This window comes from Odontesthes bonariensis, chromosome 5 (genome assembly GCF_027942865.1).
Source record: "Odontesthes bonariensis isolate fOdoBon6 chromosome 5, fOdoBon6.hap1, whole genome shotgun sequence".
NCBI classification, from domain to species: domain Eukaryota; kingdom Metazoa; phylum Chordata; class Actinopteri; order Atheriniformes; family Atherinopsidae; genus Odontesthes; species Odontesthes bonariensis.
This window is the reverse complement of record NC_134510.1, coordinates 8,525,164-8,545,790: the sequence shown is the minus strand read 5'-3', so window position 1 is coordinate 8,545,790 and position 20,627 is coordinate 8,525,164. Positions and strand designations below refer to the sequence as shown.

The 20,627-nt window shown below is 40.7% G+C and overlaps 2 protein-coding genes across 2 annotated transcripts in view; one reads left to right on the top strand and one right to left on the bottom strand.

Moving 5' to 3' along the window:
- The first annotated feature begins 1,017 nt into the window (after positions 1-1,017).
- Positions 1,018-17,634, top strand: spag1b (sperm associated antigen 1b). Its single transcript, XM_075464760.1, has 18 exons — positions 1,018-1,165; positions 1,800-1,959; positions 2,061-2,183; positions 2,278-2,348; positions 2,558-2,670; positions 2,777-2,882; positions 3,024-3,154; positions 3,322-3,428; positions 3,858-3,984; positions 5,553-6,008; positions 8,237-8,336; positions 8,875-9,027; positions 10,822-10,979; positions 11,966-12,107; positions 15,107-15,233; positions 15,368-15,526; positions 15,742-16,065; positions 16,200-17,634. The coding sequence occupies exons 1-18, from the start codon at positions 1,020-1,022 to the stop codon at positions 16,326-16,328; spliced, it is 2,832 nt and encodes a 943-aa protein (XP_075320875.1). The 5' UTR covers positions 1,018-1,019; the 3' UTR covers positions 16,329-17,634.
- A 135-nt stretch (positions 17,635-17,769) lies between these two features.
- LOC142379672 (E3 ubiquitin-protein ligase RNF19A-like) overlaps positions 17,770-20,627 on the bottom strand; it is a 35,184-nt gene continuing 32,326 nt past the window's right edge. The window contains exon 10 of the mRNA XM_075464761.1: positions 17,770-20,251. Within this exon, the coding sequence (XP_075320876.1) occupies positions 19,459-20,251 (793 nt within the window). The 3' untranslated portion in view covers positions 17,770-19,458. The remainder of the gene's footprint in view (positions 20,252-20,627) is intronic.

Here is a 20,627-nt window from a genome sequence, read left to right as displayed (position 1 = left end):
AACGAACAACTGAGCCAGTCCAGCTCCATACAAAATTTATAAAGGAAAAAAAAATAAATCGTAATTTTACATAAAAACGCATTTTTGAGAATCTCTCAGCTCCCACAGACAACATGACAGACCAATTAGTATGGCCCGAAAACACTTGTGAACTATTAGTAAAAAAAAGAAAAAAAAAATTTATTTATTGTAGTAGTAGTAGTTCAGCGTCACAGACGCCCATAAACTCAACGCAGGTCAATTTATTATCGTACACACATAAAAAAAAAAAAATAAATAAAAAATAAAAAAAAAAAAAAAATAAAAAAAAAAAATAAAAAAAAATCAGTCGTTACTGAATATAAATTTCGAATTCAACGTTCCGTAATGAGACCTTTGATAATAGCAGGGAACGCGAGTGCCAATCAAACTACGTTAGCTTAACCTCCGACAAAAAAAAAATGCTATCAAAAGATAACTAGTTGTGTTGTAAACTGCAGTGAATAACAACATCTACACATAAAACTCACTCACTTACCGAGACAAAACTATTGCTACAAAGTCCGTGAACTCTGTTGGCAATGCTGTTCTCTCAGGTTTGATTCCAGGCCTCAACTTGCACGACTCACCGTGTGTCTGTTTGATACATGTTCACCTGCAAATAAAAAGGGAAAACTACGAATCACGTTTTCAAATTTGGAGCCTTCTGTGACCGTGTCACGTGTTTCCGATCAGTTCAACTGTTCTTCCGTGTGTGGTTGCCGTAGCAACGGAAAAGACCATTCTTACGAGCTTTTAGTCGAACGGGAGCAGGTAAAAATCGCTTCGTCAAACTCTTAGCTTTCGCTGCGTTCCTGAAATTTAACAATACATTTAATACCTAAGATGGACACTGGCAGTGAATCTTTTTTTTTTTTAATCTAAACACAGTTTCCTCAAATTACTCGATGTTTTATCTCTCTGTGACGAGATCTCAGGTATGGTTCTATTTAATATGATGTTATTATGTTTTATTTTGTGTCATGTTAATCTCTTCAGGTATGAGTGCAGACGCAGTTTTCTCTCATCAAAGCCCGTCTTCCATCGCTGACTATAGTGGGAAGGTCCCTGTGGAGCACCTTGACTATGATTACATTGACAAATGCAGAGATGCCAAATACCTGGAGAAGATCTTGAGAGTCCTGAGGTAAATGCCACATAGTTCAGCTTGCTGTGTAAGGGAGCAAAGGAGGGTTTGTGTATTTATCAAATATGGTTTTCCCTTCATATTCTTGTGATTTTTTTTTTCATGGACAAAGTTAAAAAAACGCTTAAATGAAAACTAAACACTGTAAGACATCTTAACGTAGAAAACAATCATTTAAGAATTTAAAAACAAAACACCAACACCTAAGAAAAAAAATCTGTTTGATGAAATTTAGTTTTTAGAAGAGATTTAACATTAGATCATTTCCTTTCCAAGAGATTTCAGGCAGTGTGGTGAAAGGTCTGTTTATTTGTTCTCTAGGTATCATTGATAGACCCTTTCTGGATTTTGTAAGGGGCTCATAAGGGGTTGGAGGATGACAGAAGATGCAAATGCTTTAAACACAAAACAGAGCAATCTTAAAAACAGTGCTCACAGTTTACTAGTGATAGGCAGCAATGATTAAAGCCTGGAAGTAGAGGTGAAAGTATGGATGTGATAAAAAAAAAAAAATCTATCAGCAATTGCAAAAAGTATAAAAGCACATCGCAATGCAAATTCAGTCAGAAACTTGACTGAGGATATTGAAAGGAATGTTGGCACTCAGAGAAGCATGTATCATTTTGTGTTAAAGGTCTGGTCAGGAAGGTATTTATCCTCATCTGATCAAGTTCTGTGAAAGTCACTTGGAGAAGCTGAACCCGAGGAGCCGAGCTCTGAGGAAGGAAAGCCCTGTAGCCACAGCAGCTAGCCTGTCTAAAGATGAGTGGAGCCAAATAGTCAGTGAGTTAAAGGTATGGTACACAGTGTTTTTGTTTGTTTGCTTGTTTTCATTAATCATTCATTTCCTTTAGGTCGTAATATATTTTGATATTGAATACCTTGTACTTTACAGACATGGGAAGAGGACACCAAAAGGAATGAAATTTCCCTTAACCAGCAGTCACTGTTTGATGACCCAGTGAAAGACACAGTGCCACCTGTAAGAGGTTCCAATTGCTTTGTTCCGTTTGGCGAGGTGATCACATCTTACGCTCTCATCTCTCTCTCATCTACACAACATGTGAATATGTACACGTACACTCAAGAAATGAAGTATTTCTCCATCACAGAGTTCAGTTCCAAAAGAAAGAAAGAATCCTTCAAAATCTGCTCTTCCTCGTGACCATCGAGAATGGGACAAGTAAGACATTTTCTCTCCACATTTGTCCATTATATTCAGAAGAAAGAACACGCTATTACAGCAGCTGCAGTCATTGTCGATCAAAGGTAACAACTGCTTAGCTAAGCTTTTTTTTTTACTACAGTGATCCACAGTTAAACACTAGCTGCCTCTCTATAGTCTTTTTTTGCATAATTTCTTTGTTGGCCCATGTTTCTCTCTATTTCTAGGTTTGATGTGGAAAAGGAATGTGACAAAATAGATGGGAATGTGCTCAAAAACGATCCGCCGGCCATTGTAAACACCGGACATCCCAAAATCAAGACTCAAGTGAATGCCTCATGTAATCCACATGCACAGTACCATACATGTGTTTTTTAACAGTAACTGCAAAGCAAGCATGGAATATACTTAAGTTGTTGGGTTTGTGTGTAACATTTGTGATGCAGCACTGTCACAGAACGAGAAGCTCCTTCTGGCGAATCGTGAAAAAGACAAAGGCAATGAAGCTTTCAGAGCGAACGATTATGAGGAGGCAGTAGCGTACTACACCAGGTCAGGTTCTCCGCACAACTCATTCATTTCGTAAAAATAGGCCATCCAGCATTGTGGTTTGATTTCACTCTTGTTTAGCAAATGTACAGTTAGTGAAGGCAAGTTAATGAAGGTCTGTTGTACTTTTCATCACCATTACAGGAGCCTTTGCATTTTACCCACTGTTGCTGCGTACAACAACAGAGCTCAGGCAGAGATCCATCTCAAGCACTGGCACAATGCCATGAGAGACTGTGAGCGAGTGCTCGAGCTTGAACCGGGCAATACAAAAGGTGCTTTCCTTTTTATCTGAAGTTTTAAGTGCTTGGACAGTGTTTGGAAGAAGAACTGGTATTTTAATCTTGTAATGTGTTGGTCACGCTGACAGGCTTTAGTCATAACTTTGAATACAGTTGTTACTGTTTATGTCCCAGATGTGTAATGTATCTGTCATTATCAGCCCTACTACGTCGAGCTACTGTTCATAATCATTGGGGCAACCCCAAAATGGCCTCTGAGGATCTGAGGATGGTGCTAAGGGAAGAACCGCATAACACTGCAGCCACTGTAAGTGGAAGTATGAGGCATGTTTATACTTGCCAGTGGACTTTTTGTCCACTAGGTGTCATTGTGTATGTGTAAGGCCCCAGTCAGCTGCTGTACTCTACCTTAAAGGCAGAGTGCGGCAGCTGCAGGATGTTAAGATCCCTTGTGATTTGACATTGTTGTTACTTGTCCTAGAAGGAGACCTCAACAAGTGTTTTGTTTTGTTGTCCCCCATAAAGCCATTATGTATGTGCCTTTTGTTTGTTATCTTTTTATAAAGATACATGTGAAGAACATTTTCCCTAAAATGATACTGTTCACTAATTAACCCATTTATTATACCTCAGTCTTACATTGTCATTGTGGTACCACAGAATGAGCCATTTTTGCAGAGCTGTGTGTCCACCTTATCATTTACACATTCTTATAATGGAAGGATTTGTGTTTTAGCAACTTCTCTCTAAAACTGAGAAGAAGATGTCAGAATGTCAACCAGAGCAACAACGCAAGGGCAAAAAAATCCTCATCCAAGAGGAAGATGACAACAGTCATGAGGAGGAACAAGCACAACAGACCGGTGAGACTCTCTGAATTCCTCACAATCAATATTAATATCCTTTTTTTTTTTTCTACACTCACACAGAGACTATGGGCAAATTAAAGGCCTTTTCTAGTTTCATGAGTGCTTCCAAAAATTAGTCGATAATTGATTGAAATAGTCTTTTTTCTTTTTTAAACGCAAAGTTGAATTAGAGCGAGAGAACTCATAAAGAGTTTTGCACATTAGATAACTCCTATTCACCATTTATTATTATTATTATTAAAGTAAATCGATGGATAAGGAGGTTTTTTTCATATTAGAACTTCATCATTCAGATTATTCCAATGTTTGTACTTACTATAGAGCCTGTATAAGGTATTTTGCATCAGTAACGAGATGTTCAAGTCAAGAAATAGCAAGAAATGTTACTTTAAATCAAGCCTGGTACTAGTTGTGCATTCCTTTTCTTAAGGCGAGACACAGCAGGCAAAAACAGTGATTTCATGCAGTGGTCAATTTTTAGATTTTGGGCCAGTCTACTCCTTCAATACGTGTTATTTCAAAACATAAATTAAAATGTTTATTTCATCACATTTTGTTTAATCGCGGCAGTACATTTCGCCCAAATTTACCAAAATGAATTCCCCTATTTAAATCTTTAGATGCCGTTTTCTCAAAATCAATTTTTTGTATTTTTCCAGTATCAGTATCTCAGACTATGGAGCACCTACTAACACCAAACTTTCCAGTTATACACTAAGCAGTATTATGAAGATATTTACAGAAGGATTTGTTGATAAATCATTCCTGGCCTGATTTATGTGTCATTATAATCAAACAATATGGCGAAAATTAATGCTTTTTAGGCTATGGGCAGTATATTTTGATTTCCTAGGAAATGAAAGCAGATATCCTGAAACCCCTCTGTAATTTTCTTTTCATTTTGTGTGTAAACAAAATGAGGAAAGAACTTTGCACCTGGCTTTATCATATGTTCAGATCTATCTTCAGGAAACATATGCAAATGTGCGCATATTTAATGAGATCGTGCCTAATTTGCATAATTACACATACAAATTTCTAAAACTTGTAATACATTTTTTTTTCATACTTGTATAAGTAATCAACTGAGGAAGTTTCATGGTGATATCTATTATTTTAAAATATTACCCCATTCACCTGTAGTGTCTCGCCTTAATATGATATGCAGAATAAAAATGTAGGTGTATGATTTGTAAACATTCTGTAATAAGAACAGAACATCTGAGGAACACTGTTTGTTTGTTGATTTGGAATATTTTTTGAAGTATTGTGATGTTGATGGTGATTATCATTATTATCATTATTAGTGGTATTAGTAGTATGTCCTTTAGGCCATAGAGGAAACTCCCCTTGCCCTTCTGGGTTGTGACATATAATGGGTGCGTGTGAGTTATCTGCCCCACCCCCACACAGATCTTTCGTAATTCCCTGCTCACAGTCCCTGCTTCCTGGAAGTAGCACTTTGAAGTGGCTGTGTGCAGTGTGCATCACCCCTCCCCCACTGTGATGTAACAGCTGACTCCTTCCTGTGGGTGTGCTTCTCCCCTCCCTCTCCCTTCCAGCTTGTCCGGTTCAACCAAGCCAGCCTGTGGGAGGGGAGGAGAGCTCTGCTGCTCCTGCCGAAAAGGGAGACATGGGTAACGCTCAAAAAAAGCCCCACGGCAGAGGTGACGGGGGTCCACACAATGAGTCCAACAACTCGCATCACGGACCCTGGAAGAGCAGAGGGGGCAGCTCGGACAAGTACAAAGTCACGCAGGAGTCAAAGGAAAAGGTAGCTAATGGATCAAGCAAGAGGGGCTCGACAGCCTCAGTGAAAGGTGATCAGAGCAGCAGTGGTAAGGAAACTATAGTTGCGGGAAGTACAAGAGAAACTGTCAACCTCGATGCCCCCTGTGGAGCCCTGCCTCCACCTCTGGCCCGGCTAAAGAACGAGGGAAACTTGCTGTTTAAGAATGGACAGTTTGCCGATGCACTGGAGAAATACACACAAGCTATTCAGGGCTACACAGATTCAGGTAAGGCTGAGGAGCCCTCACTGTTGAAATGATCCTTTCTGTCATATTCTAAGGTTACTGGTAGTTGAGTCACACATAGTGTGTAAGAAAAGCGTCAGCTAAGTGTAATGTAATGTAATGTAATGTAATGTAATGTAAGAATTTTGGTTGATTTATTGCAGTTAATACCAATATAACTGAGTCATGCACAGGCTGTGAGAAGCAGCTCATGGCTCACACTACTGATGTTCCTTTGCCAGTTTATTTTTTACCATTTTAGACTGAAAATGTATTCATGGTGTTTTAATTATCAGTGCTATTGATACTCTGACTGGACACTGTAGCTGTAAATCAAAGGTCACAACCTTGCAGTCATATTAATAGTGCTTTCTTATTTGTTGTTGTTCTGTCACACTGCAGATTCTAGATATGATAACAAAAACTCCAAAATAATCCCCTCCATTAAGGAATATTTTTCCAAACAACTTAAATGTTCTTATCTGTCAGTCCATCTTGGCCATGTTAGCCTACAGTCTGTAAACCTTAATAGCTATGCAGCCAGTAAGCTGTTTGTTGGTACATTTGGGGACCTTTTCCCCCTGAGCACTGCGTCACAGTGAGGCTGTTGTGGTGAGTGGGGACAGTGTTTCAGTTTTAGCCTGGCACTAAGCCTCTCAGCTCAGGTCCGTCACAGTCACGTGACCAGTAACCACTCACTGTGAAATTGAATCTGTAGGACCGCAGCGATAATTCCCTCCGAAACTGAGAGTATGAGCTATTGATGATAGGAGAGGATCTGGCGCTTGTCATCCACCATCAAACATGTGGCTTTTGTCCGTCTAATGACTGCCAGGAAGTAGCCACTGCTGACTGTGCTAGCTGATGTGAAAGTGGCCGGACACTGACGTCATTCATTTCGACTGACAATGGGACACACAACTGCACACTATGCAATTAAGAGCTAAGCTTAGAATATGTAGGCCAACAGTACTAAAATAAATGCTGTAAGAAGTGGAAACAGGGGACTCCATATAAAACTATATTTATTGGCTCATTTAAAAGACTTTACATCATGGTGTATTAAACATATGAAGGACACAGGAGGTGTTGGTGTACTCTGCTGTTAAGCGCTGATGGTTTGTTACAGCCTCAGAATGTGTGTGAATGTAAACTTCTTAAGAGTTTCACGGGGTCTGTGAAAAAAAGACCTATTTCTACTAAAGTAGAACTTGTGTAGAGACTCAGACATGCTATACATACTGTCACAGTGTCCTCACTAGGAGTGTGAAGTTGCTGAGACGCCATCATCAGTGCCACACTGTCATCATCCATTATTTGATTTGATTTGAGCAGGCCATATTTTATGATGACTGTATTAGTGTGATAGTTCATTATGATAGTGATTAAAAAAAATTCCTGTCAGGCAAGTGTAGAGTAAAATACGTACAACACGTGCAGTTTGAGTTCATTCGTTGTCACACTTTGGAACTGAAATGTCCCAGAGGTGGTTTAACTTATAGGACCGTGATCAGCTGTGTGTTTGTCAGCATGTCAGCCCTGAAACTAAGAGAGAAAAGTGGCTCTTCGTCAGCGCATACAAGCTCATAGTTTCACTCTTGTAAATTCTTTTAACCCTTGTGAAACAGTACATCAGATAAAGTGGCATGTTATAAATGCAGGCCCCTGCCTGTTTGAGGTTCCAACAAAATACCTAATGTGACAAGTTCCTTCAAATTTCAACATTTGAATACATAGAATCATTTTATCATGAATGTATGTGTGAATAGTTTTACATTTCTCAGACTCAAATAGAAAAACAGTAGGGCAGTGTCTTACTTTTAGACAGTTTTAAAGTCACCTTCTCAATCTTGAAGAAAACAAAAATGTTTTTCCATTCCATCTTGACAGGAACCCATCATTGCAGTACACAGACACAAATTACAAAAGGTGCTATGTCTGTATGTAGCAACACTTTTTACAGTTCCTCTGTATCAGGCCACAGCACATTAAACTGTGCCGAAACGGCCGTTAATCTCTGAACAATCTAAATGATTCATAATACATGCAAATCTTTTAAAGCCTCACTCAATGCTCCTTAATTTGGATTTATGCCACCATTACACATCTTCAGGACTTTAGCTCTATCGGAACTGGCAAGCTTCATGGTTTGTTTTTTTTGTTTTGTTTTTTTTACCAAGTTGCATTTCTTGATTAGGTTACAGTTGTGAACTTTGTCCCTTTTCACACAGGGATTGATAGTCCAGAGGATCTATGTATTCTGTATTCTAACAGAGCAGCATGCTACCTGAAAGATGGCAATAGTCAAGACTGCATACAGGACTGCACAAGGTAAGAGAGTAAATTTACATACTTCACTAAGAGTATTGTATACAGCAAGATCTATAAAAAAATGTTTGATGTGGGTGAGAAGCCAAAAAAAATACAATTTTCACTTCATTTTAGTTTGCAAATCCAGCACAGCCTCTAGTTTTTATAGACTGACTTATGCTACAGCAACTTCAGTAGCAGCTCAGTCATTCAATTAAGGTATTGTGCACAAGGGTGTGTTGTAAGAGATTGCAAATAATCTTGTTAGGAGTGGTTTTATAAACAGCAGACTGAGGAAAACTTGAGGGAACTTCCTATGGAAGAGCCTTTGAAATATTTTTCTTTGTTTGCAGAAAAGATTTGATTGAAGGGCACATCTCACAGCATTAGACTTTCATACTGATATATAATGCGTATACTAACACAGCAAAATAAACATGAACACAAAGTGAGTCTCATTTATGCCATACAGACAGAACCTTTTCCATTAATGTCTATTGCAGGGGCACCAAACTTGATCCTTTGCTCTTGTCTCATTATATCTATTTATACTAACCAGATCCCTGGAGCTGCAGCCATTCTCCCTCAAGCCACTCCTACGTCGGGCTATGGCTTATGAGTCCCTGGAACGCTACCGAACGGCCTATGTGGATTACAAAACTGTCCTGCAGATAGACATCAGTGTGCAGGCAGCACACGACAGCGTTAACAGGTATTAGCTTCCAGCCACAAAACAGACTGATGTTCCTGGGAGAACCTTTGAATGCTTGATTGTAACCACCAAGCCAAAATTTGAATATAATATTTCTGATGCTGCCTAATCCTTTGTATTTGTACTAATTAGGGATCTATGATAAAGTGCCCTTGCCTTGTTTTAAATCTGGTTAACATATGCAAAAGTCATGTGTCATAGATAAAATAATAGAAAGACAAATGAGAATGTCTGGTGTGATTTCATTTCCACATTGTGTTTCTCGCTGTAATGTCTGGAAGGACTCAATAAAAACAAATTTAAAATAAATGAATAAAATAAATAGATTTTTAAAAAAGCCAATGAAAAGGACAGATGGACTATTTCAGTGGGTAGCAAAAAAAGCTGGTGGCAAAAAAACCTCCTCCAGTTTGAAGCTAATTACAGTTCTCACACTGCATGTTCTGTCTCTGTTATGTAACAAAGACACTCTCCTGGCTGCTTTGTGTACCAAGACTTTATAGCCATATATCTATACATGTGTTTCATATATCTGTCCAGTGGTGTAGTGCAGGGTAATCACAGGTAGACAGCATGTACCCCACTTATTTCTATAATGTTTTTATCATCATAAAGTAGGCAAGGCAAGGCAATTTTATTTATAGAGCACAATTCGTACACAAGGCAATTCAAAGTGCTTCACAGCTACACAAAATCACAAGAAGGCAATAAAATCATTAAAAATAAATAAATAAATGAAATAATAATAATAATAATAATACAAATTTAAAAAAATAAAAAAAAACATTAAAAATAATCATTAATTAATTTAAAAGTGAAGAGTGCAGATAAAATACTTTCAGGTGTCATATGCACAGCTAAATAGAATTGTTTTTTCAGCCTGGATTTAAACATTGTCAAAGTTGAGGCTTGTCTCACATCTTCTGGAAGACTGTTCCAGATTTTAGGGGCATAAAACTGAAACACAGCCTCACCTTGTTTAGACCTGACTAAACTTGTTGTCCTGACTTGTTTAGACCTGACTAAACTTGTTGTCCTGACTTGTTTAGACCTGACTAAACTTGTTGTCCTGACTTGTTTAGTCCTGACTAGTAAATCCCACTTGCCCATTATTGGGTCAACAAACATGGCAAAATGCGTGTGGTTTTTCTGTTCATAAAATAAATACTTTACTGAGGAAGATGCTTGGAGAAAAAACACATGGGCAGACATGAAGAGTTTACCCATTTGTCCAGGCACCACCATATATCTGCACCTAGATAGATTGGGAGTATTTCGGGACAGGAATAGTTGGTGATCTGGAACCAACATGGATAGGAATCCATGCTCACCTTCAGGGACCCAACGATGTCACGCAGTAATGATTTCAATCACACACAGAGACGTGTCAACTGTAATGACATTGCCACCTCAGTCACCTCACCTCACGACCGCCACCTGCTAGAGATTGTTTGGAATGAGTTTGAGCAAAGAGTTCAAATCAAATGGTCAACAAGTGCGCAATTGCTCTGGGAATGTCTTGATATTGCATGAAGAGACACTGTAGAGAGCTACTTTTGAAAACTCATTATCAAGAGGCTCACAGTTTGCAAAGCTGTAATCAAAGACAAGGTGGCTACTTTGAGCAGTCAAGTATCTAATGTCTTTTGCATTAAACTTTGTGTTTAGTGCCATTGTCTCTTTCAGAATCGGCGTTTCCTGACCAAGTATTGCATGTCAGTGAAATCTAAGTAAAGCTATACTAGGAAACTTGAACATCTTTCCCTATATTCAAATCTGTTCTGCATCCTTCAGAATCACCCGGTTGCTGATTGACCAGGATGGTCCAGAGTGGAGAGAAAAACTTCCAGACATTCCCCTGGTGCCTCTGTCAGCTCAGCAGCACCGCAGAGAGGAGCCCCCCAGCGCAGAGGTCCTCCAGGCTCGAGCAGAGAAGGCTGCCAGGGATGGAGGTCTGTTTTCACGAAGTCATAACCCTGCAAATTACACTTTTTATTGTCAATTAGTGCTCTGAATATTCTTTGGAATGGTCTACTGCAATTCACAGGCTAACATTTCTTTAATCTCCCATATTGTTTTGTTGAATAATTGTATCTTTCAGATTAATTAAAAACATTCACAGGCATTGTGTGCTTTAGAAGTGTAATATTATACTACAAATGTGATATAAAATATCGGATCTTTTAAAGGACAATATATCCATAAAAGGTCTGCACAGTGGTGTGGAGGTTAGCACTGTCACCTCACAGCAAGAAGGTTCCAGGTTCAACTCCCGGCTGGTTCTCCCCGTGTATGCGTGGGTTCTCTCCGGGTACTCCGGCTTCCTCCCACTGTCCAAAAGCATGCATGTTAGGTTCATTGGTGTCTCTAAAATTGTCCCTAGGAGTGAGAGTGAGTGTGTTTGTGTGGTTGTTTGTCTCGTTTGTCTCTGTGTGGCCCTGTGATGGACTGGCGGCCTGGGCAGGGTGTACCCCACCTGGGATAGGCTCCAGCCCCCCCGCGACCCGACCGACAGATTCAGCGGGTATAGAAAATGGATGGATGGATATCCACAAAGACTAACTTTACTCTCAACACTTTAAGTATTGTGATTAAAAAAAACACTTCTCCATTCCCAATGCTTTGCCACCGCCGTATTTTTCTTAATCCAATGAAAAAATATAGCTGCTGGCACCGTTTTCCCTCTCGGAAGACAATCTGCAGCAGACTGATCAGCCCGCAGTTCACACTGTGACATATTGCCGTCTTACCTCTTATGCCTTATGTCCAGTCAGCGCAGCATTCATTTCAACAGCTTAAACCTTGATGCAGTGTAGCACAGGCTTGTGAAATGGAGGTTGAATTTCAATGCAGTGCAAGTGATTTATGACCTCAAAAGAGAGGCGAATGGAACTGGTCTCTACATATGATTTTAAGCAGACACCACTTTGTCTTTCAGAGAGGAGAACGGAAGTCCGTTTCTCAGCTTTGAAGCAAGAAGGGAATGAATTTGTGAAGAAGGGCCAATACCTGGACGCATTGGGGAAGTACACAGAATGCCTTAAATTAAAGCCAGAGGAATGTGCTGTCTACACTAACAGGTTAGAGGCTCCACTCCCACTTCACCATAAACAACTGGCATTCCTGTGGTCTCTTTCCCTTTCTTTTCCTTACCTTTGATATTCTGTACTCGCTATATACACTGCCTGTCCAATAAAAAAAGTCACACACTCTAATATTTGGTTGGACCGCCTTAAGCTCTGATTATGGCACACATTCGCCGTGGCACTGTTTCAATAAGCTTCTACACTGTCACAACATTTATTTCTGTTCGGAGTTGCATTCATTTTCCACCAAGATCTTGTAGTGATGATGGGAGAGTCGGACTTTCTCCAGTACATCCCAAAGATTCTCGATGGCATGGGCGTCTTATCCGTGGGGGATAGGGGTGTTTCAACACCCCCACTTTTACAGCAAGATGATTTCATCCCCCTCACATTTTCCAAAAGTAAACCCGTTTGCTCCACGGATGGATTATATTAACGGTTTGCCCACCCTCGTAGTGCACCAACATACAAAATGGAGCGCACCTCAGCCCCCTAACGCTGCACGAAAAGGCATTGGTCAAACTGAACGGACATTTGTGCTTAATAATTAAGCCCATATTTATTTATATTTCATACAGGTTCTGGTTTTGGATGGTCCAAATGAAAATTAAAAAGAAAGAAGAAAGAACTCTTTAGAATATCTATCCAGATTTGAGCAGTCTAATTATTGTAGGTTTCAGGACCTAGTTTAGAACGATCAGAATGCAACAAAAAAAAAAAGCTGTAAAATGGCCCTGTTCTGCATTTTCACAAATCAGAAAAAGGTTTCACAAATCCCAAACAAGGTTTTAATGAATCTATAGCCTCTTTAGAATAATTATATACAGATTTGAGCAGTGTAACTATTGTAGTTTCCATACAGGACCAAGTTTAGGACGATCAAAATGCAGTGAAATGGCCCTTTATGCCCATTCATTTAATTTGCGAATCGGATGCCAACTTCAGCGTCGTGTCTATGGGCTTGATGTGGTGCTCATGTGCCCCCCCTGGAACACCCCCACATTTAAAATCCCTGCTCCACCCCTGCTCGATGGGGTTCAGGTCTGGACTCTGGTGGCCAATCTGTGTCTGAAAATGATGTCTCATGCTCCCTCAACCAGTACTTCACAATTTGAGTCCGATGAATCCGGGCATCGTCATCTTGGAATATGCCTGTCATCAGGGATATAAAAAAAAATCAGCTGACCTCATTCTTTGGGCACATAACGTTGCTGACCAACTGCAGCAACCCCGGATCATAGCACTGCCCCCACAGGCTTGCACGGTAGGCACTAGGCAGGATGGGTGCATCACTTCATCTGCCTCTCTTCTTAGCCTGATGCGCCCATCAGGGTAAATCTGGACTCATCAGACCACATGACCTTATTCTATTGCTCCAAAGTCCAATCTTTGTGCTCCTTAGCAAATGGAAGCCTTTTTTTCCTGATTAGCCTCACTAATGAGTGGTTTTCCTAAGGCTACACAGCTGTTTAGTCCCAATCCCTTGAGTTTCCTTTGCATTATGCATGTGGAAGTGCTCGTACTTTCAATACTAAACATGGCCGTGAGTTTTTCTGTTGTTTTTTATGTTTACATTACATTACATTACATTATGGTCATTTTGCAGACGCTTTTATCCAAAGCTACTTACAATAAGTGTGTTCAACATCGGTAGGCAAAAGAACTTCAGGTCACAAGAAATCATAAGTGCATTTCCTTCCAAAACCAAACAGCTAAGAGTATAACTAGTGCTATAAGTGCGATAAGTTAGGTACCTAGACAAATGGGGAAAAAAGACAATTCCGAAAATAAATAAGTGTGTAGGAAGCTCGGATGAAACGGGTGATGCCCTAAGAGGGCGGATCTGGGTAGTGTTTCCTGATGATTTGATGTCACCAAACGTTTAAGTGATCGTCGATCAAGATCGTCCAAGATTTTTTCACAACCACATTTATTCCTCAAAGATGATGGTTCCCCAATATCCTTCCAGTTTTTAATAAAGCGTTGCGCAGTTTGAGTAGTTTCAGCAATCCCCTGAGATGTTTCTTTGCTTGATGCATGCCAATAATTTGACCCTTCTGAAACAGATTAACATCTTTTCCACAATCACAGGTTGTGCCTTCCGACATGGTTGTTTAAGAAATGGGAAGCTACTCACTGCATCAGTTGGGGTTAAATAACCTGTTACCAGCCGAAACATCATCATCCATGCAGTAATTATCCAATGGGAGGCTCTAACCTTTTTTTTTTTTTTTGGACAGGCAGTGCATTTTCTTCTTCTTCTTCTTCTCATGTTTTACTTCCTTATAAAACATGAATGTCAGAAATCCCACTGAAAATCCAGTCATTGGTTTGGATTAATTCAAACATAGAGATCAGTTCCATAGCTAATCCCCACCAAGTGATAGTCACAACATTTTACCAGCATTTATTGATGATAAAAGCAACATAGCAGGTAAAGCTCAGTGAAAGGATGCCTGTTTCTCCTTTTGTGTATCACCGCTTCACTTATACCTACCATTATATTATCTTACAACTGAACAAAACTATTGAAAACTGAATGCATTCAACTGCTGAAGGCATGTCATAGTCCATTTACGTTTAACTGCTTACATCCAACGCACTGCCACATTTTCAGTCGTTGATAGGTTGTTGATATTACATCAGAGGAAACATGAACATCTTCCATTGTGTGTTGGTGTTTGCACATGAATGTTGAGCTCTGCTGTGGAAACGGCTTGCCTGTACAGCCACACCAGAGCAAACACCCACATGCTGCTGACGCCCAGTAGATGGAAAATATCAACAGCAAATTCACCAAGAAAATAGGCCTTCAAATCAGATTTCATTCCGCCTTTATCCATTGTCTCATCCTGCTCATATGAAAGCTTTAATCGTCGAATCCAGTTCACATTTGATAAGTCACAAACTTGTGATGCCTTTTAGTCCTGCATCAAGTAAGATTGGCTGCTGGTAACGGAAATAAAGATCACCAGTAATATGTGTGGTTGCAGAGCACTGTGCTACTTGAAGGCGGAGAGATTTACTGAGGCCAAGCAGGACTGTGACGCAGCATTGAAACGGGAGCCAACCAATAAGAAGGCCTTCTACAGACGAGCCCTGGCCAATAAAGGCCTCAAGGTAAACAGAGCTGGACAAAACGACTGATACCTTAAAGGAGCGTGTAAGGGAAATGTTGACTTTCACATAAATTGTTTTTAAGGGAGTGTGTATTTTTCACATCTTTCACACTCTGTGTTGCCTCTCACTATCAGGATTACGTGGCGTGCAGCTCTGACCTGCAGGAGGTGCTGCAGCTAGATCCCAATGTGCAGGAGGCTGAGAAGGAGCTGGAGGAGGTGACAGTGCTGCTCAGACAGAGTCTGGCCAATGTTTCACAAGACCAACCAAGGAAGAATGTTCCCATCACTGAGGTAGACATGCATTTATGATATGTATGGGCCTCCTGTGTAGGCTTTACATAGAAAAGCTGTGGCATGTTTGGTAGTGTTGGTTTGGTGGATAAAGTGGGAAACTCCAGGTCTATGAAATCTGAAAGATTTTTTTTTTTTTTGATTCTATGCGATTGTGACATCTCTGATTTGATGTGTCCTAAAAATACATATAGCATGCCAATCTCCTTCCTCAGGTAGACAATGATGACGACATGTCAGCTGTTTCTAACTCAGCCAGCAGCAGTAGAGGGGAGGACATGCCCATCAACCTCCAGCCCACCAGCGCCTATGACTTTGGCCAGTCTCTGAACGCAGCTCGCTGCAGCGGAAACACAGCAGCCTGCGCCAAACTGCTGACCTCCACAGCACCCGACATGCTTCCGCAGTATCTTGGCACGCAGCTGGATGGAAATACTATCAGCTTCATCATGCAGGCGCTTGACTCACATTTACTGGAGAAAGATCCCAACTTGGTCTATCAACACCTCAGTCACCTGCACACTACTGACAGGTTCTCGGTGAGATTTAAATTTACATTCAAATGTGGTTTTTCTAATCTGTAATCACCGAGAAAAAGTGTGAATTTTATTTGTGACTTGTGAGATATAATAATGTGTCAGTAAGCAAATTAGTGACGACATGCTCCATGCAGGTCGTCCTGATGCTACTGGAGAAAGATGAACATCGACACATGACTCAGCTGTTTGAGCATCTTTCGGCTGTGGAGAGCACAGGGTTCACTAAGAACGACGTTCAGAATCTGGCCAACAAATACATCTGACCCTCCTGCTGCATGAGCTCCTGCACCCCCAACAGTTGGATCTATGCAAAACACTGAACAAGAAATTGAGGACACAAAGGCCAGAAGCTGCAGAATGTGCCCACAGCAATACCATGGAACAGATTTAGAATCTCTTTGCTCATCCAAGCTGTAAATTATCCCTGTATGTTTGTGTGATGGTGTAAGAAATCTATTTTTCACTCCATAACATTTTGCAATGCAGATCTACTTTTGTACCAGAGCTAACCACTTGAATTGTACAAAATGGAGCGTGGAAGAGAATGGACCTTTCACTTTAGTGTATTGAGGAATAGGGTCCAATGTGCAATGTTATGTAAGGCTAGAGCCAAGCCCGTCCTCCAATGGACAGTTCGGTTACCTCAGGACAGGCCTCTGTTCCCAGAACTGTTGATGTGGTCCTCGAACACAGGTTTTGTTTGAAGGCAAACATTTTATTAGGAAAAAAAAAAAAAAAAAGTAGCCGTCACAGACCAGCCGAGATCAGAGATGGTATTCAGTGCATGTTAATATCACATCAACTCATTTGTCACCAACTTAAGCTGTTCATTGCTGCTGAACCAACAAATAAGTTAAAACAGTTTCATTGTGACTGCATGCACTGTATGATCAGTGTGATGGGCTATTGCAGTTTGTCAGTATGAGCTGATCCAGTACTCTTCCAGAAGGGAAAATACAAGACTTCTCGTGTTCTCCTGTTTTTTTCCCCCAAGTATGCATTTAACAAATCTGAGATTAAACATGAAATTACAACTAAAGGCAGTCGTTTTAAATATGGAATAACATCAAGTCATTTAACGTGCTTTCCTAACTTTCCTGCTAACACACATCTGCACGGTCACCTCCCAACTTGTGAACACATTTGAGCGATGCAGCATCTTAATGGATGTGTGCCTTGGTTTCAGTCAAGAGTTCAACTTCCACTCTGGTGAGTGTATGGATACTCCTAAAGAGTCTTATTGGTGTCACTTTGTAGCTTCAATCAAATTGTTAAATGGCTTTGGATCTCTGCATCTTAAATCATAAATATATTCACATTTATGTGCTTTTTTTTTTCTATTTTAAAAGCATACTCTACATGTATGTCAAGTCTGTTTTTGTTTCTCAGTTCTTCATGAATGTATTAAGTTTACTTCAGGGAGACTAATTGAGGGCAAGAGGCAATAATTCCACATCTTCCGTAGCTTCTCTCCTCTGGTTTTAACTGTAGGTTTGAGTAGTTGTAAAAAAATAAAAATGTGTACAATATTCAGAGGACTATTCAATAAAATAGAAAATAATTAAATTCTGTCCTGTGATGAAGTTTTTGTTTAAATGAAAGATTCACTCCCAGTGATGGAAGCATTTACAGTACTTGTATTAGTTTTTCTTTTTTTTTTTTTTAAAGAAAGAAAAAAAAAAAAAAAAAAAAAAAAAAAAATCAGACATTTCAAACATTTTTTTTAATTCTTTGATATGCATTTACACGCATATAGTAAAGCAAATTACCAAACAAATGTACAAATACCATATGCCACTCTGCACAAATTAAATCTGGCACTAGTGTTCAAATCAGGGTTTTTGTTGCTGAATGAGAAGCTGAACTAAAGGAGGAAGAACAAAATGTCTTTGCTTTAATGCAGGGACAATTGCAGCATGAGGCCTCATCCACAGAATCAAACTAAATGTTCATTCAGTAACTGACCAAGGTCAAAAAACGATTTGCTGGTACATGTTCACCTGAGCCAGCTCAGAGGCCTCAGAGCAGACCACAGAGCATAAACACAGGCTTCAAACACTGAAATTAAGAACAAAACTGATTTCAAGTCTGCTCAGCAGCACCGTTTGGCAACACAAACAGGAATCACAGGATGCATCAATGGGGGTGGGGCAACAAATCTTATCAACCATTGTGCATTGCAGAACATCAATGCAACATGAAATACAGTTAACAGTGCAGGTGCCTTGGGCCGTTGCGCAGCCTCGGTTATTTGCCTAGCATTTGTGAAGCATGTGCTAAACAGCAGTCTGTAATCCTGGATCTCGTCTTGATTGATCCCCGTGTTGCAAAAAGGATGCACAATACCGTGTCTACAGTTGACGAGCGAGAGGAATAAGATTTAACAAGAGCCTGAGTGCCGTCTTTGGAAGGCAATTGAAAAGTCTTCATTTACCATGTCTACCACAGTATGCTCTGCATGTGAAGAAGCATCCTTCCAACAAAGACAAATGTTCTGCTATCTACGAGATGCTATCTATCTCGTTTGGAATCTAGAAGACACAGCGGAGAGTGACAAACAAAACACAAACAGCTTCTTGAAGGCACCATGAGTTAACAAAGATATCGAGGCTCTCTTACTCAGTGAGGCGACACCGTCATCCTGAATAAATCAAAAAAAAAAAAAAAAAAGCTGTCAAGCACCATCTCCCACAATGGGACAACCGCTGTGTTTATGCATCTGAACAAGATCTTAGTTTGGTGCAGGTCAATTTTAGTGCCAAAATAATTCAGGATATTCAGCCCAGGCCTCGTACTTTTACATTAGGGTTCATTTAAAACATCCAGGTGAAAAAGAATAATAAATACATACTAGAAGACAAATGTTCCCTCCGTTACTATTACACTTTGGAGGAAAAAAATAAAGGAAGAAATGGTGAGTCATATTCCCTGGTCCTCGTTTGAGTTCCCCTCTAGAAAGCTGAAAGATTCAAGATTCCTGCGTGGCGATGCATCCACATTGTAAAGCATAAATCAAACACTTGCAAAACTGGCACAGTGGTTTTATTTCACCCTACATATATTGATCTATATGCAGCAACCAAATCAGTGGGCTGCATTCTGTTGAAAGTCAAAACTGTGTCAACAGCCTGCGGGTCACATAGGTGGAGAAACAGCATTAACATTTCTCCCATGGCTGTGCTTCAGAAACTTTTTTTTGTGTTTCCAAAAGCTCTGTGACAGTCAGATCTGTTGGACCGTTAGACTGCTTTTTATAAAGGACACCTATACCAAAGTAAGATGCCTCTTTTACCAGGGCGAAACTGAAAAATGCAGATTAAACTGTAAGCAGTGACTGTTAGAGGAAAGAATGTTGAAAAATGATGTCTGTGAAGCACTTAAGGTATGGACATTTTAAATATCTGTTTGTATACAGGAGTTCTTGGACTGCTGCTGGGTTTGGGCTGTGCATTGTGGGTGATGGTGGTTGTTGTTGGTTTCTTTTAGAAGCTCCCCGGTGTTATGAGAGTCCAGCTCAGTGGGGCACACCAGGTTGACATTCTCTTCTGTGATGAAGCAGAGCGGGGACAGCTCTGCGCCGTTACCCAGGGAGGAGGTGGAGGGGGGAGAATGGGGAGTGGTCACACCTACATGTCCCTGTGAGGAGGACGAAGAAGCGGGACATGTCTCCAGACGGTCATTCTCCACCTCGGGTAAGGGGCTGACGGTGGCAAAGCGCATGTGGTAATCGCCTCCACTAGAGCCATGGCTACAAGACGTCTTCATGATTTCCAGATCCGAGCAGCTGAACTCAGAGAAGTGGCTGGAGTGGGAGTCGGCCACAGATGGCAAGCTGCCACTCAGTGAAGGAGAGTCGAACTCTGAGGAGTTGGTGCTGCGCTGTTCAAGGAGCTGAGCATCAATGTCCTCCCGTGTTTCATTGATCTTGGTACTTCCGCCTCCTTTCTTGCGCAGCTTGCCTTTACTCTTTTTGCCCCCCGAGCCGGAGGAGGAGGAGCATGAGGCCTCTTTGGCCCACTTAGTGGAAGTTCCTTTGCCTTCTGAGGAGGTGCAGCCGTTGGAGGGACACGTCCAGCTACAGCGGCCGACATGGCTGCCGTCATCCACACTGCTGCTGCCGCTGTGATGCCGATGTTTGCCAGGTTTGGATTCAATGTCAACCTGTACCTCCATACTGTTTCCATCTCTGGAGCAGAAAGGTAGAAAGAAAAATTAAAGTAAGTTGCAAACATGTTGATGCTCTCTCATTGAGCCTCAGAGAGCAGTTTAATAATGCTTCCATAGCTCATACTGACCTTTTAGTTACGTTCAGACAGCACACTGAAGTGACCCAAATCTGATTTTTTTGGCCCTATGCGACCTGTATCTGATCTTTTCATGACAGTCTGAACAGCACAGATCGGATTTTTTCAAATCCGATCCAGGCCACTTGGATATGTGGTCCTAATTCCGATACGTATCTGATCTTTTGCCATGCGACTGCAGTCTGAACGGCCAGGGCGCATTTATCCGACCTGCACCTGTTGCCAGCCAGTCCAGTCCAACCGCAACGCGTTTGCTCA